Source organism: Musca autumnalis, unplaced genomic scaffold (genome assembly GCF_047663935.1).
Source record: "Musca autumnalis isolate F117 unplaced genomic scaffold, ASM4766393v1 scaffold_1, whole genome shotgun sequence".
In the NCBI taxonomy this organism is placed as follows: domain Eukaryota; kingdom Metazoa; phylum Arthropoda; class Insecta; order Diptera; family Muscidae; genus Musca; species Musca autumnalis.
Genome location: NW_027411644.1, coordinates 289,108,998 through 289,133,984, shown reverse-complemented (window position 1 = coordinate 289,133,984; position 24,987 = coordinate 289,108,998). Strand labels below are relative to the sequence as shown.

General features: G+C 34.2%; 1 protein-coding gene across 4 annotated transcripts in view; it reads right to left on the bottom strand.

Annotated features, from left to right (window-relative positions):
- The window catches only part of spg (dedicator of cytokinesis spg), a 296,364-nt gene that overhangs the window by 142,612 nt on the left and 128,765 nt on the right, over positions 1-24,987 (bottom strand). For all 4 annotated transcript variants that reach the window (XM_073961576.1, XM_073961577.1, XM_073961578.1 and 1 more), the window contains 2 exons: positions 1,748-1,989; positions 1,533-1,681 (listed from right to left, as the gene is read on the bottom strand). In XM_073961576.1, the coding sequence (XP_073817677.1) occupies positions 1,533-1,681; positions 1,748-1,989 (391 nt within the window). The remainder of the gene's footprint in view (positions 1-1,532; positions 1,682-1,747; positions 1,990-24,987) is intronic.

Genomic DNA, 24,987 nt, shown 5'->3' with positions numbered 1-24,987 from the left:
TAGCTCTAAATTCTACGGTAACCAACTACAATGGCTCGTGGGAGCGATAAAAAAGGGAAAAAAATTCACTTACAAAATGGCCTATGAAGGCCCATTCCATTCCATCCGGTATCTACTACTCAAAAGTGTACCTTAATCCAACTCAATTTTATTAGCAAAATGTAAGCATTTATTCAGAACGTCCACAATCATTAAGAAAGTACCTAAAAGACTCGATATGTTTGTCGGCAAGTGCAGACGTCCAAACAAAGCCACCATATTCTGAGAACCCCCTTAATACACAATTTTAGGATTCCGGCTATGTAGCCGGTGAAAGTCCTAATTCACAAAGGCTGAGGGTATATCCATGTTTGGAAAGCCTACTGATACGCTTAGAAGAATTAGGAAAAAGTTCCTCAAGTCGCTGGCCGGCAGCTCTTGGTGTGCTGACAAAGAAACCTTGTTGACCTTTTACAAGGCGATAGGGCGCTTTGTGGTAAACTATGTGGCGCCAGCGTGGTATGCAAATGTTAGCGCTATGCAATGGACGAATATTAAAAGCTGCCAGAATGTCGCCCTGAGGACTGCAACAGGGTGCCTCCTCATTGCACCAGTGGACCATCTTTATAATTTATAAGGAGACGAAGGTTTTACCGGTGCATCACCACAAAAGGATGTTGTCGATGCAGTACCTGTTTGGGTGCTACCGCCATAAGCATCCCTGTCAACGAGAGATCTTTATGATCTAGAGAGAGAGAGTTCCAAAGTGATAAACGTGAACCTCTAAATCAACGAGCTTTCACACGCAGGCTTAGATAGTATTCACATTGAGGGATACAATGTGAATGCCGTACTTTTGAACCGCTCCCTATCCATCGCAGCAGGAGAACCCAGCTGCCAAGGTAACACAAGTGGTTTTAGTCCAGTTAAGATCCGGACGATGCAGGCGCCTCAATTCGTATTGGGACCGAATTGATGCTACGATACTCAACACATGCCCACTCACAGAATTTTTGGGCCTGGATACAGAAGAGCCGAAACCTGATAACTGAAATAATACACGAACGAGCATATTTGCGTTGCTACAACAACAACAAAATGATCATTAATTTATCAATGCTCGCCACTGTACTTTGCAGTCAACATAAATTCATACATCCTAAAAGTATGCTTTAAATGTTTTTGTGATTATACTAAAGACCGAGCTTAACGTAATGTTTACATTGGGTTTTCGTGCCGGTTTAACTTCTTTTATAAGGATTTATTTGGACCCATACACAATGGATTTGACAATTTAAATCCAAAGGATTTACTAGATCTAGTTATATGTAAACGTACTATAATCCCGCATTGCATTTTTGATATTGTAACGAATTATATATATATATATATATATATATATATATATATATATATATATATATATATATTGTAGATGGTGAAAAGCAATGTGCCGATTTGTATTTGGTCCGTAATTGATATTTGCTGAATGTTATCTTTTTAACTGTCTATTAAAATAACCCCCCACAAAATATTGGTTATTTTTTACTTACCGATTACCCCAATCAATTTTTGACACAACTGTCATTTGCAATTCCAACGTTTGATCTTGGGTTAAAGTGGCGCCCAACAATTCGCGACGGCTTTCCAATATGGAGAGCATTACTTTGCGTAATGTGGTAAATTTGTATGTTTCACGATCCTATAAAAAGAATAAAAATAAATGTTAATAATTCCCAACAAAATATAAAACAAAATATTTACATACCACAAATAACTTTTTCCATATTTCTGACCATTCTCTTAGGACTTGTGTACATTCTGCAACAACGGGATCGATTTTGCTTAAGTCTTTTATGTGTATATAGGTTTTGGGAAATATTCCCACAGCTCGTGATTTGCGTGGACATGTGCCGCGGAACCAGTGTGGACATTCCTCTAAAATTTCTACCGAATCACCAACATCTAAGGCCAGGCCGCAACGAACATCACCGTGCCAATTGTGTATTGCTGTAAAATGGGGAGAAAAAGAAAAATGTATTCAATCAAAATATTAAATAATGTAAAAATGTTTCATTACTATTTAAACAATGGTACTAAATTTTATATATCAATATGTTTGAATTCAAGCATGAAACGAAAGGGAATTGCCATTTGCTGTCTGTCAGTCATCTGAATAGTAATTTGGATGATTTTTTTCCTGAAATTGACAAAATCTCAATTGCTATTGTTGTTGATTATCCATGACATGTTGTTTGGTTTGTTGTTCCAAAATAACAATTATAACAATTTAGTTTCTCGGAAATATTTTGTAATGATGACGAGACGACTGTTTATTTACTGCAGAAAAATTGAAATTTCCTGATTTAAACAGTTTGTTTAAAATTGTATAATTTGTGTTGCGAGAAAGTGATTCATAGAATACAAAATTTTACATCATATAGATATGTACAAATTTATGTATGTATGTATCACTAATTGCGATAAACGACTTCTGTTTATGAACAACAATGTTTTCTTTGGCAAATGTTCTGATAAATTAAGTAAATGGTCATCTTTGGGTTTATGGGTCAATGTATTTGAGAAGATAATTTTTTGCATGGCAAATATATTTTAACAACAGAAGTAGTGTACTTCATCCGGGATAGATGCAACATATTTGCAACAACAACTACAAGTACTAAGTACAAAAGGATAACAAAACAACATCTCAATTCCGTTGGTAGAGCTGTTTATTTTCCACGAACATCTTAAAAGGGACAAAGGTAGAATTCCCTCATATCAAATATCGTGGCCCGATTATATTTGTAATTCAATTATATGGGACTTCTTTTCTCCCGCAAGGGATAAAAATCATGGCGAGATACGGATTCGAACAAATTAAACAAAAATAATATTGAAACACAAAAATCTAACGATGACAACAAATCCGCCTCGCCTATGGACAATAACTTGATAAATGAAAAAAGCAGGATTGGGAAACCCAGCCTACGGTTGACGGGACGGTTGTTGTTGTAACAGTGTTATAACCTCAGCATTTATGCTAACGAGGGTATTACACTTTCATACGGGCAAGATGTGCCTCATCGAAATAAAAGTATGTTTGGACGAAATCCGTTTCTGACAATTTGGAGCCTATTTAGCCAATTCCGTCCGTCTGTCTGGATGCCTGGAGCGCACGATAACTCTCGAACGGATCTTAATATTTTTCCAAACTTAGTTTAAGGTCGAAGATGGACAATATCTATCCACTCCTTCAGGTACCTCCACCACAAAAGTTCAAAAATATTCGGAAAAAATTTTCGCAGGATAACTCTAGAAGGGAGTCACCGATTCCGTCCATACTTTGCACATCGTAATATGTCTACGAGATATAGATGAGGTTCCAATATGGGCTCTATCGGTCCACTCCGACTGCTACCTCCCACACAACATTTCGTAAAAGTTCAGTTTAAGACCAATTCACATAGGCTGAGGGTATATCTCGGTCGGCAAAGCCGACTGATACTCTTTTTCTTGTTTTATTTTATGTTTCTACGTTCATCTGCTTAATCTGACTCTGGGTCTATCTCCAGTTCTAGGAATGTGGCTGCTTCGATGAGATGTAACCACAGATCTACTGGAGTTAGTGAAGTAGGTTTGGCAGGTCTGTTGAAAAGGTGCAGTGTGCCGTCGTGCGAGCCTATGCTGCATGTTGCGCAGATGTTTTGCACGGTGTCATCGATCCTTGCCCTATAGGAATTTAGACGGCTGCATCATCCTGAGCGCAGTTGTGTCAAAACTACTCTGGTTTGTCGTGGCAGCTGACGCTCTTTGGCTGAGATAAATGAGGGATGTTCCCCGAGAACCGCATTCACACGATAATTGTTTATGGCATCAGCGACTGCATCCGTGTGAATGCTATTTAAAGCTGTTTGATAGAGGTTCTCTCTTGCAACGTTGGACCTCTCTTTCTAGATCATGAAGATCCCTCCTGACATGCCAGGATGGCTCTCACGGTAACACTCGAGCAAGTACTGCAACGAAAGCATGCCAATGTGTTGCCGTACCGGAAGAATCTCGGTCTCCTCATGTAGGTGGACCGTCTGAAGACATGTGGAGGCACATTGTCGCAGCTCTCATGGCGACATTCTGACAGGTTTGAATATTTTTCCATCGCGGTGCACTTATATTCGTGGATCACACTGGCATAGCTTACCATAGGACCTTTCGCGTTATATGTGGTCAACAAGCTTTCTTTATCTGCAGGTTAGGGACTTGAGGACCTTGTTCCTACATCTTGGCTTGTCGCAGTTAGCTGTGGCATGCGCGGATGACATGAACATACTGTCGAATGTGACCCCTAAAATGTTGGTGTAGTTTGTGCTACCATCGACCATGACATTCAGCTCTGTTCTCACCTCTGCCGTCCATGTGGTGAACAGAGTGGGCGTAGATTTTGTGGCGCATATTTGCATATTCCTCGCGTGGAAACAGATGTAAGATGGGTCAAATGAACAAAGCCAACAAATTCTAGATCTACTGGAACGGACACTGGTTCTGAGCCTTAGCCAGGGTAGTGCTTCTACTGAGGCCGGCGACAGCTTTTCGGTTGACGATCTTGATACCACAGACATTCCAGCGACTGTAGTTGACGATAATCTGGTCTCGGCCTCAGCGAAAGCAAACAACTTCATGAAGTCGGGACCATCGGCAGCAACCGATAAAACTAATATTCCGAGGCAGTACGGCTATTGAGGATGGAACCCCGACCAAAACCTTGGTCGAAAAGTCTCCCAACACCTCAACCAGATCTGTGACACGATTAGTTAAGCGGAAGAGAGGCTATCGAAGATCGATGAACTAACTCAGGAAGTTCATCGACAGGGAATTCTCGTCTATCTTGATGAGGGAAATCTAGTAAATGAGGGTGGTGAGCAAGTTTGAAAGTAAACATCTTCTCGTACCAAGAGAAATCCCAAATTTAATAGGCTTTCCCGACGACCGAAAAGGTCATGCTGGGTTCAACGCCAACATCGACTCCTATGGTTCTCTGGTATAGTGGAAAACTTTGAGTAAGACATCGGTTTTTCATAAAATTTACAATGTTCAGAGATCAGCATCACTACTAATCGGCAGTGCCATAAAAAAAATCGTATAGGGCATGGAGTGAGATAGACCCAAAGCCAGATTAAGCAGAGAGACGAACATAGGTGCATATCACATACTCTTACAACAACAACAAGAAAGTAAGTGATGTAAATCAATCTCACGGCGCCCGGTTCTATGCACCGTATTAATTCGGAGGAATCTTCGACTAGAGGCCGTTACCTCAACAATTATGTCTTTGTGTTCGTATATTTTTTCACCATAGAAATAAAATCGTAATGCTCTCATCGAGCTCTTTTGGTCCGTGCCGAGGATCTGTGCATGGGCGTGGATCTGTTCCGTTTGCCAGATCCGCATCCATCACATGTCAACATCGGTGAGATGTACATCCATTAGGGAATGCACTTCCGAGGCTGCCCTGGTATAAGCCGCTTCCAGAACAACTGTGATGCTGTGCCAAGCACATCTCAGAGCGTGTCACCAACTTCTTCGTCGTAATACGAGAAACCCCTACAGACCAACAACAACAAACATAGCATCTTACACCACATGTTGCTGTTCACCGCCCCGGGAATGCATCGTTTCTACAATTCAATAGAGATGTACTCCGTACTGAGTCGGAGAAAAATCATGCATTGCGATGGTTAGAAAGTTTTGCGTAAATATAGAACAAGAAGTGGAGGAGGACGAGGATCTGTGCATGGCGTGCCGAGGATCTGTGCATGGGCGTGGATCTGTTCCGTTTGCCAGATCCGCATCCATCACATGTCAACATCGGTGAGATGTACATCCATTAGGGAATGCACTTCCGAGGCTGCCCTGGTATAAGCCGCTTCCAGAACAACTGTGATGCTGTGCCAAGCACATCTCAGAGCGTGTCACCAACTTCTTCGTCGTAATACGAGAAACCCCTACAGACCAACAACAACAAACATAGCATCTTACACCACATGTTGCTGTTCACCGCCCCGGGAATGCATCGTTTCTACAATTCAATAGAGATGTACTCCGTACTGAGTCGGAGAAAAATCATGCATTGCGATGGTTAGAAAGTTTTGCGTAAATATAGAACAAGAAGTGGAGGAGGACGAATTATGTTCCTTATATACCAGTTTTTCTAGTGACCCATATATGGAATGTATATACCGCAGATGAATAGTTGTTCCCTGCGTTATTTGTCCGTTTGGTTCTAGGGGACTACAACGCTCATCGTGAGCTCTGGCATTCCGTTCTAGGAAGTGGTACAGCGATGGCCGAGCCAATTATTTGCTCCACATTTTGCACAATGAACAAAGAAGCTCCTACGAGGATAAGTGGAGATTACCATAGCCAGACATCACCTTTGTGGCACCCAGTCGATAAATGACGTGTCCTGGCAACCCGTCATTTTCCTTGGTCCAGATCATCTTCCTGCCATTGTCTCCGCTAACAGACCACCCCACTTCATAACCTCTGATCGCCGTACTTTTCTGAACCATGGAAAAGCAGATTTGCAAGGGTTCAGAGAATTTACCAATTACCGTTTCAGAAAGTTGTCCATTCCCTCAGACCCTTGGTGAGCTGAGAAAATTTTCCGGGACATCATCAATTAGACCAAATTTTCCAGCAGTGGGGAGAGACCTAGTAAAAGAGCGTGATAAGCATAAGCTGAAGAAACGGTTAAATCACCTGAAGCAATGCAACATTGTGGGCAAGGGTTAAATCACTCTCGAATCTGGAAAAGAAGAATAATAACAGGGTTGACAACAAAAGATCCGGAAAGGTAAGTGTGTTATTTTAACCGACAATTTATAGAACACCCCTAGAGTAATTGGACGAAGAAGAACGTGCTACGCCGTATAACACATCTCTCTGCCGAAGAGGTATCAGCACAATTTACGTTGAGCGACGTTGTAGATGTCATCCGTAACGCGAAATCATCAAAAGCGTTGGGCCTTTACGGGAATCTCAATGCATATGCCTAAGCAACAGGATGAAACCGGAGTTGAGTATCTCACAAGTTCCCTCAATCTTTCGTTAGCCACGCATATTGTACCAGAACCCTGGAAAGTTGACATGATGGCTACTAAAGCCAGGCAAGGATACCAGAAGACGCGAATCGTACGTGCTAATTTCGCCCCTGTCTCCAGTTTCTGGAGGCACTACTCCTTCCCGAGATTAAAAGCAATTTCCCAGTTGACCGGAAAATGAACAGTCCAGAACTGAACCAGAACAGGACGTGCGACTGAATCGTCATGGTTCCACTTGACCTATTGAAGGCCTTCGACACCGTCAACCATTGCAAGCTGTTCGAAGACATGGAGAAGATTTCCCTTCAACTGTATGTGTGGGCGCCAGTCGTTTGTGGAATTCAGAATTAAGAAGCCTAAGACCTGTAGAAAGAAACAGGGAGTTCCCCAAGGCTGTTTGATATCTCCGGAACTACTTAACCTCTACCTCTGCTTTATTCCATCCCCTCCATACGGCATTGATATCGTAATGTGTACGGATGATTGCAAGACCTTGTCGTCGGGTCCTATAGTCAATGACATATGTGTAGTTTAAATAGTTTTACTCGTATAGCCAACTTAGTTCCGTTATGCATCTGAGGAAAATGAAAATATCCGCCGCTAAATCTAGTCACGCCGCCTGAACTGCTGAAATGAGGCTGGCCCTGAAAATATTGGTCGATGGCAATGCTATTTGCGAAAAGATCAAAAATATATACCAAATCCTGAAGTGGCTGGCGGAATCTTTGTTGACCTCTTACAATGCAATAGGCAGGTCTTTGGTAAACTATGCGAGGGCATTGCAATATGCAAATGTTAGCCATAGGCAGAGAATAATATTCAAACCTGCCAGACAGTTCACCACCTGGACGGCTGACATGAGGCTCCCCCCGAAAACATTGGTTGGTGGTGCCCTAATTCCGACCACTAATTACCCCAAGATATTGGGTGTAACATTCGACAGCATGTTTAAGTCGTTCGCGCAAGTCAAAGCTATTTCCAACAAGATCAGAGGTAGGAACAAGGTTTTCAAGTAGCTGGCCGGCAGTACTTGGGGTGCTGAAAAAGAAACCTTGTTGATTTCTTATAAAGCAATAGTAGGGTCTGTGATAAGCTACCCGGCTACAGTGGGATATGCAAATGTGAATATTGAAACCTGCCAGAATCCCGTCCTGAGGACTGCAACAGGGTTCTTTATAATGACACCAGTGGTCCATCTACATAAGGAGGCGAAGATTTTACCGGTGCATCAGCACAACATGATGTTGTTGAGGCAGTACCTGCTTGGGTGTTTGATTTGTATGATCTAGAGAAAGAGGTATAAAGGTTAGGCCGGGGCGATTTCTATGCAATGAAAAAAGTGTTATCGGGCGCCTGGAGATTCTGATTTTTGGGATTGTACTGAGCAAAAAAGTCAACTAGACCATATGTCTACGGTGAAAATCGAGCCCCCGGATTTTGACTTGAAGTTTTTTTTCAAGGATTTTTGGACATTTTGGCATATAACAACCAAACCACTGAGATTTTCGATCCAATACAAAGACAACAATTGTAGCCAAGACAATAATAAAGTCTCTAGTACACCGCACAAGCATTGGAACGCTCCTTCAAGTAGTTATGGCCTCGAGAAGGTGCACATTTTTCGGAAAATATCAATAAACGACACTTTGCTACAAAATGGAACTCAAAGTCAGTGGATGGAAAATTTCTTTTGGAGATGAAAGCCCTTGGTGACTGTACTGAGAACCCAAAAGGAAATTTTCAAAATAGGTCAAGTTTCCAAGATATTGCGTGATTACTGGTTTAATTTTGGCCCCTTAATTTGTGAACAAATAGCTTTATACATATACGGTTAATCGGATACTTAAAACCGGTTCCAAAATCGGTTTTAATATCAGAATATCCGGTTCAAAAATTTAGATAACCGGATCTTTTCTCCAATAAAATTTGTTATTAACGTGTTAATCATTACAAGAGCTATTTATGGTAAGTATTTCAGAAGCACCACAGACAATAACGAATATACATAAAAACAAAACATAGCTTTCTGAACAAAAACCGGTAAAATGTCAAAAAGGACCATGAAAACGGGGAAATATCGATTGGTCATCAATGAGAACCGTACCTAAAATCTTCTGAACAACATTTTTGTAGAATATTTGGATGCTGTAAAATCTCGCCTTGTGGTACTTTTACTACGGTTCAAAAAATAAAGGACGAAAAGGACATGAAAGGAATTGAGTTAGAGGGATGAAATATTCTACAAAAAGATTCACCATTTGATTTGACTGTAGACATGTAATGTCAAAATGAAGCTACAATAACGCTTTAGAGAAGTATAAAGCTATTTGTTCACAAATTAAGGGGCCAAAATTAAACCAGTAATCACGCAATATCTCGGAAACTTGACCTATTTTGAAAATTTCCTTTTGGGTTCTCAGTACAGTCACCAAGGGCTTTCATCTCCAAAAGAAATTTTCCACCCACTGACTTTGAGTTCCATTTTGTAGCACAGTGTCGTTTATCGATATTTTCCGAAAAATGTGCACCTTCTCGAGGCCATAACTACCTGAAGGAGCGTTCCAATGCTTTTGCGATGTACTAGAGAGTTCTTTATTATTGTCTTGGCTACAATTGTTGTCTTAGTGCTGGATCGAAAAGCTCAGTGGTTTGGTTGTTATATGCCAAAATGTCCAAAAATCCTTGAAAAAACACTTCAAGTCAAAATCCGGGGGCTCGATTTTCACCGTAGACATATGGTCTAGTTGACTTTTTTGCTCAGTACAATCCCAAGAATCAGAAACTCCAGGCGCCCGAGATGGTGTTCAAATCGCCCCACTCTAATAAAGGTGCAAGCGAGAACCTTTAGAACGACAAGCCGAACAGGCAGGCTGGGCTATCATTCACAATGATGCAGTTTCATAGGCAGTCCAAAGGCATCCCTCGCAGCAGAGAGAAATATGAGTGGTTTTACCTCAATTAATATTCGTACAAATTCGTATTGGTCACGACACAAAACATATGTACTGCGACCACACAATACGCTACATCTTTTAAAGTACCCAGCTAAATCTGTCTCCCGATTCTCTATGTAGGAGGCCGGCCAATACAGGTTGCTGAATTTTTGAATCTGAAGACAGAGGTACCAGTACCAAATAACTGAATATTTTTCAAACATATTTGCGTTGCTACAACAACAACAAACTCAATCCCACGGCAGCGGTTTTTGTACCAGATTAACACAAAAACAAAAGCGTTTCAGCCAGCGGATGCCAACCTATGCTGCTACAAAAACAACTGAGCCCAATAGGATTTTAAAAATAGTTCTGTCAGATGCAGTTTTTTCCGAATATGCATTTGCTCTTCATTTTTCGCCGCGATTGTCTTATTTGTAATCATCAACCAATTTGATCAGATTCATATTTTAAGAGTCGAAGATCGACGACGTCTCCTTCGCTTAAGCCTTTTGAGCGACGCCTATTTTTACTCTTGTACGATCGACGAGAGAGAACGTCATACGTTCATACTTCTCTTGATAATTGCCCTAATGTTTCCAAAACCCCGCCCAAGTGGTACTCTTACGATAAATGAAGAATTATGGATTTTTTGTGTAGACTGTGTGTTGATGGAGTCTGTCAGTAGAATAACACTGTGCGACAACAAAAAAATGACAAGGAAAATCGAGTAGATTATGTAAGTAGAGCTAAAAATATGAGATACGTGTATCGGCGTTTTTAAAGTTTACGTCGGAAAGTAACCAAATTAGGCGGGTCAAGGTCCGCCCATTTTTAATTTCTTCGAAATATTCGAATTAAAATATCATGGAATCCTTGCATTTCAGGTATATAGTGTCTTTGGCAACTTTACTCAAGAGGGTATGGGGAATATTTTTAATAAAAAGTTTAACCCTCATGCGGTTCATCAAAGGAGTTTTTTTTGTCCTTTTTTGAAAATCTTTCAAAAACTCCTTAAAAATGTGATCGTATCAAATCCAAATATTCTACAAAAGATAGATATATGGTTTATTTTGAAACTCATAGTGAAATTTTGTGTAGAATTTGTCATCCTTTGACACTTTTCACCTATAACCAAGTTTTATATTACTTCCATGTATCAACTTGAAAAAAGAAGGAAAAATTTTTCATCAAAAAAATTGGGAAATATTTTCATGTTTTTTTCAGCAAAATTGATACTGATATTTTCATGCTATAAAATGTAAGTAGACATTTCATTTCTTTGGCGACCCATAGTGAAATTTGATGAAGAATATTTTTGTCTCTGACATCATCTCTCTAAAATTATGTTTTGGGGGACAATTTTGAATAAACTCAGATGAAGTCCGACTTTAACCCTAAAACGTGTTTATCATTTTTAGAGATTCCTAGCGATTAGACAAGAGTTACAGATTTGGTGTATTCTGAGACGTATAGTAAAATTTTATGGCGAACAATTTTGTAGAATATTTGGATTTGATACGATCACATTTTTAAGGAGTTTTTGAAATATTTTCAAAAAAAGGACAAAAAAGACCACTTTGATGCACCGCATGAGGGTTAAGATTTTTATCAAAAATATTCCCCATACCCTCTTGAGTAAAGTTGCCAAAGACACTATATACCTGAAATGCAAGGATTCCATGATATCTTAATTCGAATATTTCGAAGAAATTAAAAATGGGCGGATCTTGCCCCGCCTATTTTGGTTACTTTCCGACGTAAACTTTAAAAACGACGATACACGTGTCTCATATTTTTAGCTCTTCTTTCATAATCTACTCGATTTTTCCCATCATTTTGAAAAAAATTGAATTTTGTTGCACAGTGTAATTAGGCCCAATGTTTATATAGTGTTAGGTGCCACCGTTGGATGCTTTGCACGCTGAAGATCGTGGGTTATGACCCAGCCAGGCAATATAAAATTTACAACAGTGGCAAAATACCCCTCAGTAATGTAGACAAAATTTTCTGAGTGTTTCAGCCATGGAAAACTTCTCTACAAAAGTGGTATCTTAGTACACGCCGTTCGGACTCAGCGATAAACTGTAGGTGCCATATCATTGAGGTAATATGAATCGGGGAGCACTTTTTGATATGAGATCAGCCTCCCTTGGTCCTTCTGGAATGTTTGTGGAAGAATTATATTATTATATTAACATTTATGATATCTTCCCTGCAAACACCCATAAACATACGTCGCCTACTTACAAAACTGCTTTTGTCACCTTCGAGAATTATATTTATTGTGAAAATTAAGGATCTGTTCAAAAAGTAATTTAGGTGCACCACTCCTGTTATTTGGGTTCAACACTCCTGATTCCCTTTTACTTGTTTCAACAGAATCAGACACTACTAAACCTCGAACTGCGAACTGAAGTGTATTGAATTTACTAATTCGCAATTCATACCGCACCACCCACCATAAATATAAAATAATGATGGCAAAATTGTTGCTAGCTGTGTTTTTGTTATTGCAGTGCAGTTTTGAACTTTATTTTTCGTTCAATATTTTATTTTTATTTTCATCTCAGCTTAATGGTTGATGATTCTTTTATGCTCATTATATGTTCTTTGCTGTGCCTCGGAACAAAAGAATGAACGAAAAAAATAACAAAGAACAATAACATATTTTTTTATTTTTGTTGTTGTTGTTGGTGTTTCATCCATGATTGGCACTTATATTGGTAATTTTCAAGATGTCTTCTTCATTTTCGTTTCGTTTTTTATGACTTATGTACGTATAGGAAGAAGGAGGATATTTGCCATCAACAACCAACAACCCCTTGCTTTGCTATCTTTTGGAACAGTAGCGGGCGCCAATTACTCCCCTCAAACGGCCACGCCATTGTTGTTGTAGCACTTCAAACTGTACTTATGCTACCTACTCCAAAGCACTTTTAAAACGAAGTCAATTCTTCCTTCCGTCCTTCCTTGATGGGTCTTCTTATTCCTCTTTTGAGCGTGTGTGTGTCTGTGTGTCCGTGCTGTTATCTTGAGAATAATGTTGAAGTTGAAGTAGTTTGTAAAGTACCCAAAGTATTAATAGATTAAATATTTATTGTGTTGAACACATATTAAAGACATAAAGAATGAAAACGCCACCACTTGAAGTGGAATGGAATGAAGAATACCTATAGATAGCTTGGTGTAAGGAGCAAAACAACAAAAAAGGGCTAACTGGTTGTTTGTCTGCTTGTTTGGTGAATAAATAGAGGACGAAGTATGGCCTCCCATAAACTTAAATGCCTGGCTGAGAATGAATGAAGATATTTTTTTTTTGTCTTTGGGGATATCATTTTGTTGTCATTTTGTTCTTCATTCTTTATTTCTTACATTTAATTGCTTTTCACGAGAAAAAGAAAGAAAAAGCGGCACTTCGGTTTTATTGACCATCGCTGGCTGTATAATGAGTAAATAAGACAGTGCAAAATGAAATACAATTAAATTACGCAAATGTCAATAACATTAACTACCTACCTGATGTGGCAGGAGAAGTTCATATTTAACCAGCGTCAAGATAATTTGTTAGCTTTTATTTCTTTATAAGTGAGGCTACTGATAGCTTCTTTCTGTAATATTCCAATGAATTAAGATGGCTTTGAGAAGTCGCTTTCGGAATGTATTTTACATTTACTTCGAATGCTTGACACACTCTATAATGCAATCAGAGGGAACATTTATGACAACAGGTTGATCCCTGGATGAAGTAAGTGGCAGAATAGTAGCTGTTTTATATACGAAGATATAGGGCTTTGGTGGCCAGGACATTGCTGCATACGCAATTAGTAGCAAACACTAGAATAAGTGGCGTAAGAATAATATATATCTATATCAGGGCCGTTCCTGATGGGATATAAATAGCTATGTCGGAATATATCTTAATTCCTCTTCATCAAGGGGACTTGCCTGTGGTATCAGCTGGTGAACAACCTTCAAGGACTCTTATATTTGCCATAGACAGTACACAACAGGAGTAGTTGTCCTAAATAAACTATGAACAGATTAGGGATCTAATCTGGAAAAACTAATAGAATTTTGAATTTAATTTGAAATAGAATTTTCGTGTATGACAAAGGAAGTTTTTTTAAGTTTCGAGCGTACATTTTTATGCGCTTGTGAGGGAGGTATCATAATCATAAAAAGTCGATTCAAAATGAACACCGTATGGTGTCAACATGAGCACGGGTGTGTTCAATTTTTTATATTTTGACCACAAACGTGCTCATTTTGACCACCGTACGTTGTCAATTCTCGATATCGTTGACAACATCTCGATGACAACGGAGTGCTCAATTCGACCACAAACGGTGTTGAAACACTATCGACAACGGATATGGTCAGTTTGACCACATGTGCTGTAATTTGTTCTCTGGCAGACCCAATCTACACAGAATACGAGAGATTTTAGGACTCAGAAAGTATTGGCTTCCCCTAGCTAAAACAAAATAAAGGGGGTTATTCTGAATTTAAAAACTCACGTGGAGTTTTCTCACAAACCTCAAAGGGTCTTCTTAAAGAAGGCCAATGGGTCTTCTTATAGAAGGCCAAGGGGACTTCTTATTGAAGACCAAGAGCCCATCTTATTGAAGGGCATTTTTATAGAGGGCCAATGTGACTTCTTATAGAAGGCCAATGGGTATTCTTAAAAGGATCAATAGGTGGTCTTATAGGAGGCCGGTGGGTCTTCTTCTAGATGACCAGTGCTATTTCTTATGGATCTTCTCATAGATGGGCAATGGGTATTCCTATATAAGGTCAATGGGTCTTCTTATCGAAGGTCGTTGCTATTTCTAATGGATCTTGTTCTCTCTTGTTGTCTCTTTATATAAGGCTATAGATAGGTCTTCCTATAGAAAGCCGATGGTTTTTTTAAGAGGCCAATGAATCTTCTTATAGATGGCCAATGGGATATTAACATTGACCTCTTAAAAAAACATCGGCTTTCTATCTTTATTTTGTTTTAGCTAGGAGAAGAAGAAGCTCAATAGGTCGTCTTATATATGGCATATGGTTCTTTTTATAAAAGGCCAATTAAATAAATCCTAGGGGTTTATAAAAGGCCTTCTATTAGACAACCTATTGAGTATCCACGTTTGTCGAAAAAAATATTTTTTTTAAATCCACGTTTGTTGAAAAAAAATATTTTTTTAAATCCACGTTTGTTGAAAAAAATATTTTTTTTTAAATCTACGTTTGTTGAAAAAAAATATTTTTTTAAAAAATCCACGTTTGTCGAAAAAAAAAATTTTTTTTTTAAATCCACGTTTGTCGAAAAAAAAATATTTTTTTTTTAAATCCACGTTCGTTGAAAATTTTTTTTTTTTTTAAATCCACGTTTGTCGAAAAAATATTTTTTTAAATCCACGTTTGTTGAAAAAAAATATTTTTTTAAAAAACCCACGTTTGTTGAGAAAAATATTTTTAAAAATCCTTGTATGTTGAAAAAAATATTTTTTAAACACTCCATGTTTGTTGAATAAAATATTTTTTTAAAAAATCCATGGTTATTCAAAATATTTTTTTAAAAATTCACGATTATTGCAAAAACAGAAAAATCCATGGTTATTGAAAAAATATTTTTTACAAATTCAAGATTAAAAAAAATATTTCTTTAAAAAATCCATTTTTTTTGAAAATATATTTTTTTAAATCCACGATTATTGGAAAAAATAAAAAAATCCACGGATACTGAAAAAATAATTTTTTACAAATTCAAGATTATTAAAAAAAATATTTTTTAAAAAAATCCATGGTTATTGAAAATATCTTTTTTTAAATACACGATTATTGGAAAAAAATAAAAAATCCACGGATATTGAAAAAATATTTTTTTACAAATTCACGATCATTGAAAAAATATTTTTTTTAAAAAATTCACGATTATTGAAAAAATATTTTTTTTAAAAAAATCCACGATTGTTGGAAATAATGTTTAATGAATTCACGGTTATTGAAAAATAATTTTTAACGAATTCATGATCATTGGAAAAATATTTGTTTAAAAAATTCACGATTATGAAAAATAATGCTAAAAAAATCAATAATTTTTAAAAATCCACCGATTATTGAAAAATGATTTTTAAAACACTCACGATTATTGAAAGAATGTTTAAAAAAAACCACAATTATTGAAAGAATATTTTAAAATTTAAAATTTATTTTAAAAAATATATATTTAAAATCGACGTTTGTTGAAGAAATATTTAAAAAAAATCCACATTTGTTAAAAACATATTTAAAAAAAATCCGCATTTGTTAAAAAACATATTTTTAACAAATTCACGATTATAGAAAGAATAAATTTTTAAAAAATCCACGTTTGTTGAAAAAATATTTTTAAAAAAGCCACGTTTATTGAATTTTTTTTTTTTTTTAAATCCACTATTATTAAAACATATTTTTTAAAAATCCACGATTATTGAAAAAAATTTAAAAAATCCACGATTATTAAACAAATATTTTTTTTAAATCCACTGTTATTGAAAAAAATATTTTTTTTAAATCCACGGTTATTGAAAAAAATATTTTTGTTCTAAATTTACGATTGTTGAAAAATAATGTTTAAAAATTCACGGTTATTGAAAAATAATTTTTAACAAATCTACGATTATTGAAAGAATATATTTTAAAAAATCCACGTTTGTTGAAAAAAAAAAATTAAAAATCCACGTTGTTGATTTTTTTTAAAACCCACGTTTAAAAAAAATGTTTTTTAAAAAAATATATTTTTTTAAATGTTGAAAAAAATATTTTCTAAAAAATCCATGTGTGTTGAATAAAATATATTTTTTTTTTTAAATTAAGCGTTATTGAAAATATTTTTTTCTAAAAACTCCACGGTTATTGAAAATTTTTTTTTTGAAAAATCCACGATTAAAAAAAAAAAATTTTAACTCCACGGTTATTGAAATTTTTTTTGAAAAATCCACGATTTAAAAAAAAATTGAAAAATCCACGATTTAAAAAAAAAATGAAAAATCCACGATTTAAAAAAAAAAAAATTGAAAAATCCACGATTTAAAAAAAAAAAATTGAAAAATCCACGATTATTGAAAGAATATTTTTTTTAAAAATCCACGATTATTGAAAGAATATTTTTTTTAAAAATCCACGGTTATTGAAAAAATATTTTTTTAAAAATCCACGATTATTGAAAGAATATTTTTTTTTTAAATCCACGGTTATTGAAAAAATATTTTTTTAAAAATCCACAATTATTGAAAGAATATTTTTTTAAAAATCCAGGGTTATTGAAAAAATATTTTTTAAAAATCCACGATTATTGAAAAAATATTTTTTTTTAAAAAATCCACGATTGTTGGAAAATGATGTTTAACAAATCATTGGAAAATATTTGTTTAAAATATTCACGATTATTGAAAAATAATGGTTAAACAATCACGGTTATTAATTTTTAAAAATCCACTCACGATTATTGAAAGAATATTTTTTAAAAAATCCACGATTATTGAAAGAATATTTTGTAATTTTTATACCCTCAGCCTTTAGGCTATGAAGGGTATATACACTTTCATACGGGCAAAATGTGCCTCATCGAAATAATGGTTTTAGACCCCAAGTATGTTTGGACGAAATGTGTTTCAGACAATTTGGAGTCGATTGAGCAATGTCCGTTCGTCTGTCTGTCTGTCTGGCTGGCTGGAGCGCACGATAACTCTCGAAGGGATGAACCGATTCGGTTCAAATTTTGGCTTTCGTAATATTTTGTCCAAACTTAGTTTAAGTTCAAAGATGAGTTATATCGGTCCACTCATTCCGGTACCTCCCACACAAAAGTTCGAAAATGTTCGGAAAATTTGTACGCACGATAACTCTTGAAGGGTGTAACCGATTTGGTCTATACTTTGCCCATCGTAGAGCGTGTACCAGACTTAGATCAGGTTTTAATATGGACTCAATCGGTCCACTCCGTCGGGTACCTCCCACACAAAATTTTGGAAAAGTTCAGTTTAGGAACATCTCTCGAATCGCTTTGATTTTTGCTTTAGCAACTTGTATTCACTGCCCTCCATACGACGGTATAAGTTTCATCAGGGGCAAGTCCATACTTCCTGAGAAAATAGCCTGAAAGTTGCAAAAAACCCCTATGACACCGTGTGAGGAGGTTGGAGGGCAAAATAACTCTCGAACAGGTCTGTCGATTCGGTCCAAAGTTTGGCCCTAGTAATATATTGTCCAAACATAGTTTGAGTTCGAAGATAAGCCATATCGGTCCACTCCTTCAGGTACCTCCCCCACAAAAGTTGAAAAATGTTCGGAAAAATTGTGCGTACGATAACTCTTGAAGAGAGTGGCCGAATTTGTCCATACTTTACACATCCTAATATATCTACCAGATATAGATCAGGTTCAAATATGGACTATATTTGTCCACTCCATCCGGTACCTCCCACTCAAAATTTCGGATACATGTTCACTTTATGACCTGCTTTCGAATCACTTTGATTTTTGTTGATGCAACTTGCATTGCTGCCTCAATTGCGATGGTAAAAGTTGTTTCAGGGGCAAGTTCATACTTCTTGAGCAAACATCCCTGAAGGTCTAAAAAACCCCTCTTTTTAGTATCTCCTCCGCAAAACTTTTGATATTAAATCCTAATCAACATTTTTGTCAGTTCAAACGCCCAAAATTTTTAAAGCTCCCTAAATACATGCGCATACACATACACAGGCTGAGGGTATATCTCTGTCGGCAAAGCCGACTGATACTTTTTTACTTGTTTTTGTTAAAAAAATATTTAGTTTGTTTTGTTTATTGTTGAAAATTGAATCTCATTTGATTGTTTAAGCTGGAGTATTCCCCCAACTTCATTTATTACCCTCTATTACAGAGAGTAATGTTTTTCAAAATGTATTTTGAAAAAATATTTTTTAAACAAATCCACGTTATTTAAAAAATATTTTATGTAAAACAAAATCCACGTTTGTTGAAAAACATATTTTTAAAAATCTAAGTTTTTTAAAAAAATATTTTTTAACAAATTCACGATTATTTAAAAAATATATTTTTAATAATCCACTATTATTGAAAAATATTTTTTTAAAAAATCCACGATTATTGAAAAAAAATTTAAAAATCCAAGATTATTGAAAAAAATATTTTTTTAAAAGCCACGGCTATTGAAAAAAAAATATATTTTTTTTTAAATTCAAGATTATTGAAAAATTATGTTTACAAAATCCAAGTTGTTGAAAAAATGTTTTTAAAAAATCCACGTTTGTTAAAAAAAATATTTTTTAAAACGTTGAAAAAATTTTTTTTAAAAATATCCATGTTTGTTTTATTGAAAAAAGAAATTTTGAAAAATCCACGATTATTGAAAAAATATTTTTTTTTTAAATCCACGGTTATTGAGAAAATATTTTTTCTTTAAATTCCCAATATTTAAAAAAAATATTTTTTTAAAAATCATTGGAAAAATATTTGTTTAAAATATTCACGATTATTGAAAAATAATGTTAAAAAAATCACGGTTATTAAACAATAATTTTTAAAAATTCACGAATATTGAAAAATAATTTTTCAAACACTCACGATTATTGAAAGAATATTTAAAAAAAAAAAATCCACTATTATTGAAAGAATAATTTTTTATTTTATTTTTTGTTGAATAAAATATTTTTTTTTAAATCCACGTTTGTTGAAAAAATATTTTTTTTTTAAATCCAGGTGTGTTGAAAAAACTGTTTTAAATCCATGTATGTTGAAACAAATATTTAAAAAAAATCCACGTTTGTTGAAAAGCATATTTTTAAAAATCCAAGTTTGTTAAAAAATGTTTTGAACAAATCTATAATTATTGAAAGATTTTTTTTTTAATCCACGTTTGTTGAAAAAAAATCTAAAAAATTCACGTTAAAAAAATATTTTTTTAAAAAATACACGTTCGTTGAAGTGTGTCATATTATAGGTCAATAAGTTGTCTATAGAAGGCCAATAGGTCGTATTATAGATTGTTCATGGGTCGACTTACAGAAGGCCAAGGGGTCATCTTTTTGAAGGATCTTCTTTGATGAGGCCAATGGGTCTTCTTATATAAAGCCAATGGGTCTTTTTATAGAAAGCCAATTGGCCTTCTTCAAGAAGTTATCTTATAGATTCTTATTAAAGACCAGTGGGATTTATTGTTGGATGCCAATGGGTCTTCTTATAGAAGGCCAATGAGTCGTTTTATAAAAAAAATTTTAAAATTTCAATTTTCGACTACAACTAAAGTAAAGGTCCCTCCTAGTTTACTCCAATATTGATGGCAACTTGCCTAACTGCGTACATATTCCTTGACTTCTGATTAATTAATTCCAAACATAAATCTCATGCAGAATACATGACCTACAAAAGCGATAACAGCTTTAGAGAATGAAGAATGATGGCGATGATGATTCACGCGAATTCTAGCAGCAGCAACAGCAGTCAACAACGACTAACTACCCACATAACAACTTAACACTAATACCGAGGTTACCTCCCAACCCCAAACGCCCTAGAACATAATTTAGACTCCTCCATCACCACCAACAACAACCCACGCCCGATAAGTAGTAAATTGTAGTTGTGTAAAGCATTTAAAGCGATAATGCTCGTCAATGAGTTTTTGTCGATGCTGATGTTGATGAAGAAGAAGAAAAGATGATGGTATTGTAATGATGCGATGCCTGAGAATGCAATTCAATTGATGTGAAGTGAAGCGGATAAACGATTTCTTGTGGTAGTAGTCGTCAAGTAAATTAATATAGTAAGCTAAAAATACAACAAAAACCACAGCTTCACAATGACAACAATGCATCATCATCGTTGCCTACGTATGTACGTATTCAAGAAGTTAAGTAAATGTAATGATATTTTTTCCTGAACTATGTACGAAGAGGTATTCAGAGGGGATTCACGGGAAAACTAGGAAAAAAAGTGCGAAAACCCCAAAACACGCGTTAGCATTCTCAGACAACAATGCAACACCACCCAAGTCCATGTGCAAGAAAACTGCATTTGCCGGCCCACAGAAAAGAGGTGTAAGAGGTGGTTGGTGGGAACAGAGAAACAAGAAAAAGGCGATACAACAAAAAAAAAGTACGACACATTCATTCATTGATGAAATGTGAGAAGAAAGCAAAACTATGCAAAAAAGTTTAAGAATAAAGCGTTGAAAACAGATTCTAAAACGAACTAAGAATAAATTTCCTGTTATGGAGCTTTACTTCGATTGTTGGATGAGTTTCAATGCAATTCCACACAACAACAAAAAATACAAAAAACAATAAGCGACAACCACATTCCAAGATTAACGTAGTGATGCGGAAATTTGATATCGGCAAGTGTAATTCGGTTATGATGATGCGAATGTGTAACTTATCAGATTCTGTTGAAAACTATGAGGCACCAACCTTGATTGGTGTTATTACCGGTACTAATTTCAGTCTCTCGCAAACGTGAACGCTGATCTTGGCCTGGCGGAACCTGGACCGCACTGAATTGAAAGCCAGAATGTAAGACCAATGGGTCTTCGTATAGAAAGCCAATGGGTCTTCTTATAGGATACGAATAGGTTTTCTTATAGAATTCCAATGGGTGTTCTTATATAAGATCAATGACTCTTCTTATAGAAGAAGAATGGGTCCTTATTGTAGTCCCATGGGGTTTCTTATAGAAGGACAATGTGTCCTTTTATAGACGAATAATGTGTCTTCTTATAGGAGGACAATTGGTGTTCTTATAAAACGCCAAAGGGTCTTCTTATAGAGGTCAATGGATTTTCACATAGAAGGCCAAAGGGTCTTCTTACTGAAGGCCAATGGGTTATCTTATTGAATGTCAAGGAATCTTCTCTAGAAGGCCAAGGGGTCTTATTAAAGAAGCCCAATGGGGCTTCTTATAAAAGACAATGAGTCTTCTTATATAAGACGAAAGGGTCTTCTTATAAAAGACCAATGGGTTTTCTTATATCAGGCTAATAAGTTTTTTTTTTCATATAAGGCCAATGGATGTTCTTATAAAATGTCAATGAGTCTTCTTATAAAAGGCCAAATGGTTTTATTACAGAAAGAAAATGGGTTCTCTTATTGAATGCCGAAATGTCTTCTTATAGAAGGAGATTAGGTCTTCTTGTAGAAGGCCATTGGGTCTTCTTATAAAAGCCCAAAGTGTCTTCTTATAGTGTCTTCCTATAGAAGACCAAGGAGTTTTCTTATAGAAGGTCAAGGCGTCTTCTTATTGAATGTCAGGCGACCTCTTATAGAAGGCCAATGAGTCTTCTTAGAAAAGGCCAATAGTTCTTCTTATAGAAGGTATTGGGTCTTCTTACAGAAGGCCAAAGTCTCTTTTTATAGAAGGAAAAAATGGGTGTTCTCATTTTAGCTAATGTTGAGCTTGTTGAACCCGAAGGAAAGGACCAATATGGCCTATCTTCGAACTTGATATAAGTTTGGATAAAATACTACGAGGTTCGAAGATTGCACCAAATCGGTTGATCCGTATCATGCGCAACAGCCAGCCAGACCGACATACAGGCGGACGGCGGGTTAGATCGACTCCAAATTGTTGAAAAAGGGTTTCGTTCTAACATACTTGGGTTCCAATACCAATGTTTTGAAGAGGCACATTTTTGAAACAATATTTTTAAAAAATCTAAGATTATGGAAAAATCATTTTTAAAATATCCACGATTATTCAAAAAATATTATTAAAAAAATTCAATATTATTGAAAAATCGATTTTAAAAAATCCAAGATTATTGAAAAATCGTTTTAAAAAATCCACGATTGTCGAAAAATCGATTTTAAAAAAATCCAAGATTATTGAAAAATCGTTTTAAAAAATCCACGATTGTCGAAAAATCGATTTTAAAAAAATCCAAGATTATTGAAAAATCGTTTTAAAAAATCCACGATTGTCGAAAAATCGATTTTAAAAATCCAAGATTATTGAAAAATCGTTTTAAAAAAATCCACGATTATTGAAAAAATATTTTTACAAAATGCACGATTATTCATAAAATATTATTAAAAAAATCCAATATTATTGAAAAAATATTTTTAAAAAATCCACGACTATTCAAAAAATATTATTAAAGAAATCCAATATTATTGAAAAATATTTTTAAAATATCCACGATTATTCAAAAAATATTATTAAAAAAATCCAATATTATTGAAAAATCGATTTTAAAAAATCCATGATTATTGAAAAAATATTTTATAAAATCCAAGATTATTGAAAACCCATTTTGAAAAAATCCACGATTATTGAAAAATATTTTTAAAAATCCACGATAATTGAAAAAATTATTTTTAAAAAATCTACGATTATTGAAAAACATTTTTTAAAAAATCCACGATTATTGAAAAATATTTTTAAAAAATCCACGATTATTGAAAAAAAATCTTTTTAAAAAATCCACGATTATTGAAAAAATATTTTTAAAAAATCCACGATTATTGAAAAAATATTTTTAAAAAATCCACGATTATTGAAAAAATATTTTAATCTACAATTTTAGAAAAAAATCCAGGATTATTGAAAACATATTTTGAAAAAATCCACTATTTTTGAAAAAAATATTTTTGAACAAATTCACGATTATTGAAAAAATATTTTTGAAAAAATCCACGATTATCGAAAAATATTTAAAAAAAAAACACGTTTATTAAAATATATAGGTAAAAAATCTACGATTATAGAAAAAATTTCAAAAAATCCACGATTTTTGAAAACCATTTTTAGAAATCCCCTATAATTGAAAAAATATTTAAAAATATCAGATTATTAAAAAAAATTAAAAAAAAATCGCGATTATTGAAAAAAAAACAATTTAAAAAATTCAGGATTGTTAAAAAATATTTTTAAAAAAATCCACTATTATTGAAAACTATTTAAAAAAACACGATTATTGAAAACTATTTTTAAAAAATCCACGCTTGTTGAAAAAATATTTTTAATCCACGATTATAGAAAAAAATCCAGGATTATTGAAAACATATTTTGAAAAAATCCACTATTATTGAAAAAATATTTTTAAAAAATTCACGATTATTAAAATTTATTTTTGAAAAAAATCACGATTATTAAAAAATATTTTTTAGAAAATTCTCGATTATTCAAAAATATTTTTAAAAAGTTCACGATTATTGAAAAATATTTTTAAAAAATCCACGATTATTGAAAATAATTTTTAAAAAATCCACGATTATTGAAAAATATATTTAAAAAAAATCCTCGATTATTGAAAAAATATTTTTAAAAAATCCATGATTATTGAAAAAATATTTTTAAAAAATCCACGATTATTGAAAAAATATTTTTAAAAAAATCCACGATTATTGAAAAAATATTTTTAAAAAAATCCACGATTATTGAAAAAATATTTTTAAAAAATCCACGATTATTGAAAAAATATTTTTAAAAAATCCACGATTATTGAAAAATATTTAAAAAATCCACGATTATTGAAAAGTATTTAAAAAATCCACGATTATTGAAAAATATTTAAAAAAATCCACGATTATTGAAAAATATTTAAAAAATCCACGATTATTGAAAAATATTTAAAAAATCCACGATTATTGAAAAATATTTAAAAAAATCCACGATTATTGAAAAATATTTAAAAAATCCACGATTATTGAAAAATATTTAAAAAAAATCCACGATTATTGAAAAATATTTTGAAAAATCAACGATTATTGAAAAATATTTTTAAAAAATCCACGATTATTGAAAAATATTTTGAAAAATCAACGATTATTGAAAAATATTTTGAAAAATCAACGATTATTGAAAAATATTTTAAAAAATCCACGATTATTTAAAAAATCCACGATTATTAAAAAATATTTTAAAAAATCCACGATTATTTAAAAAATCCACGATTATTAAAAAATATTTTTAAAAAATCCACGATTATTGAAAAAATATTTTTATAAAAT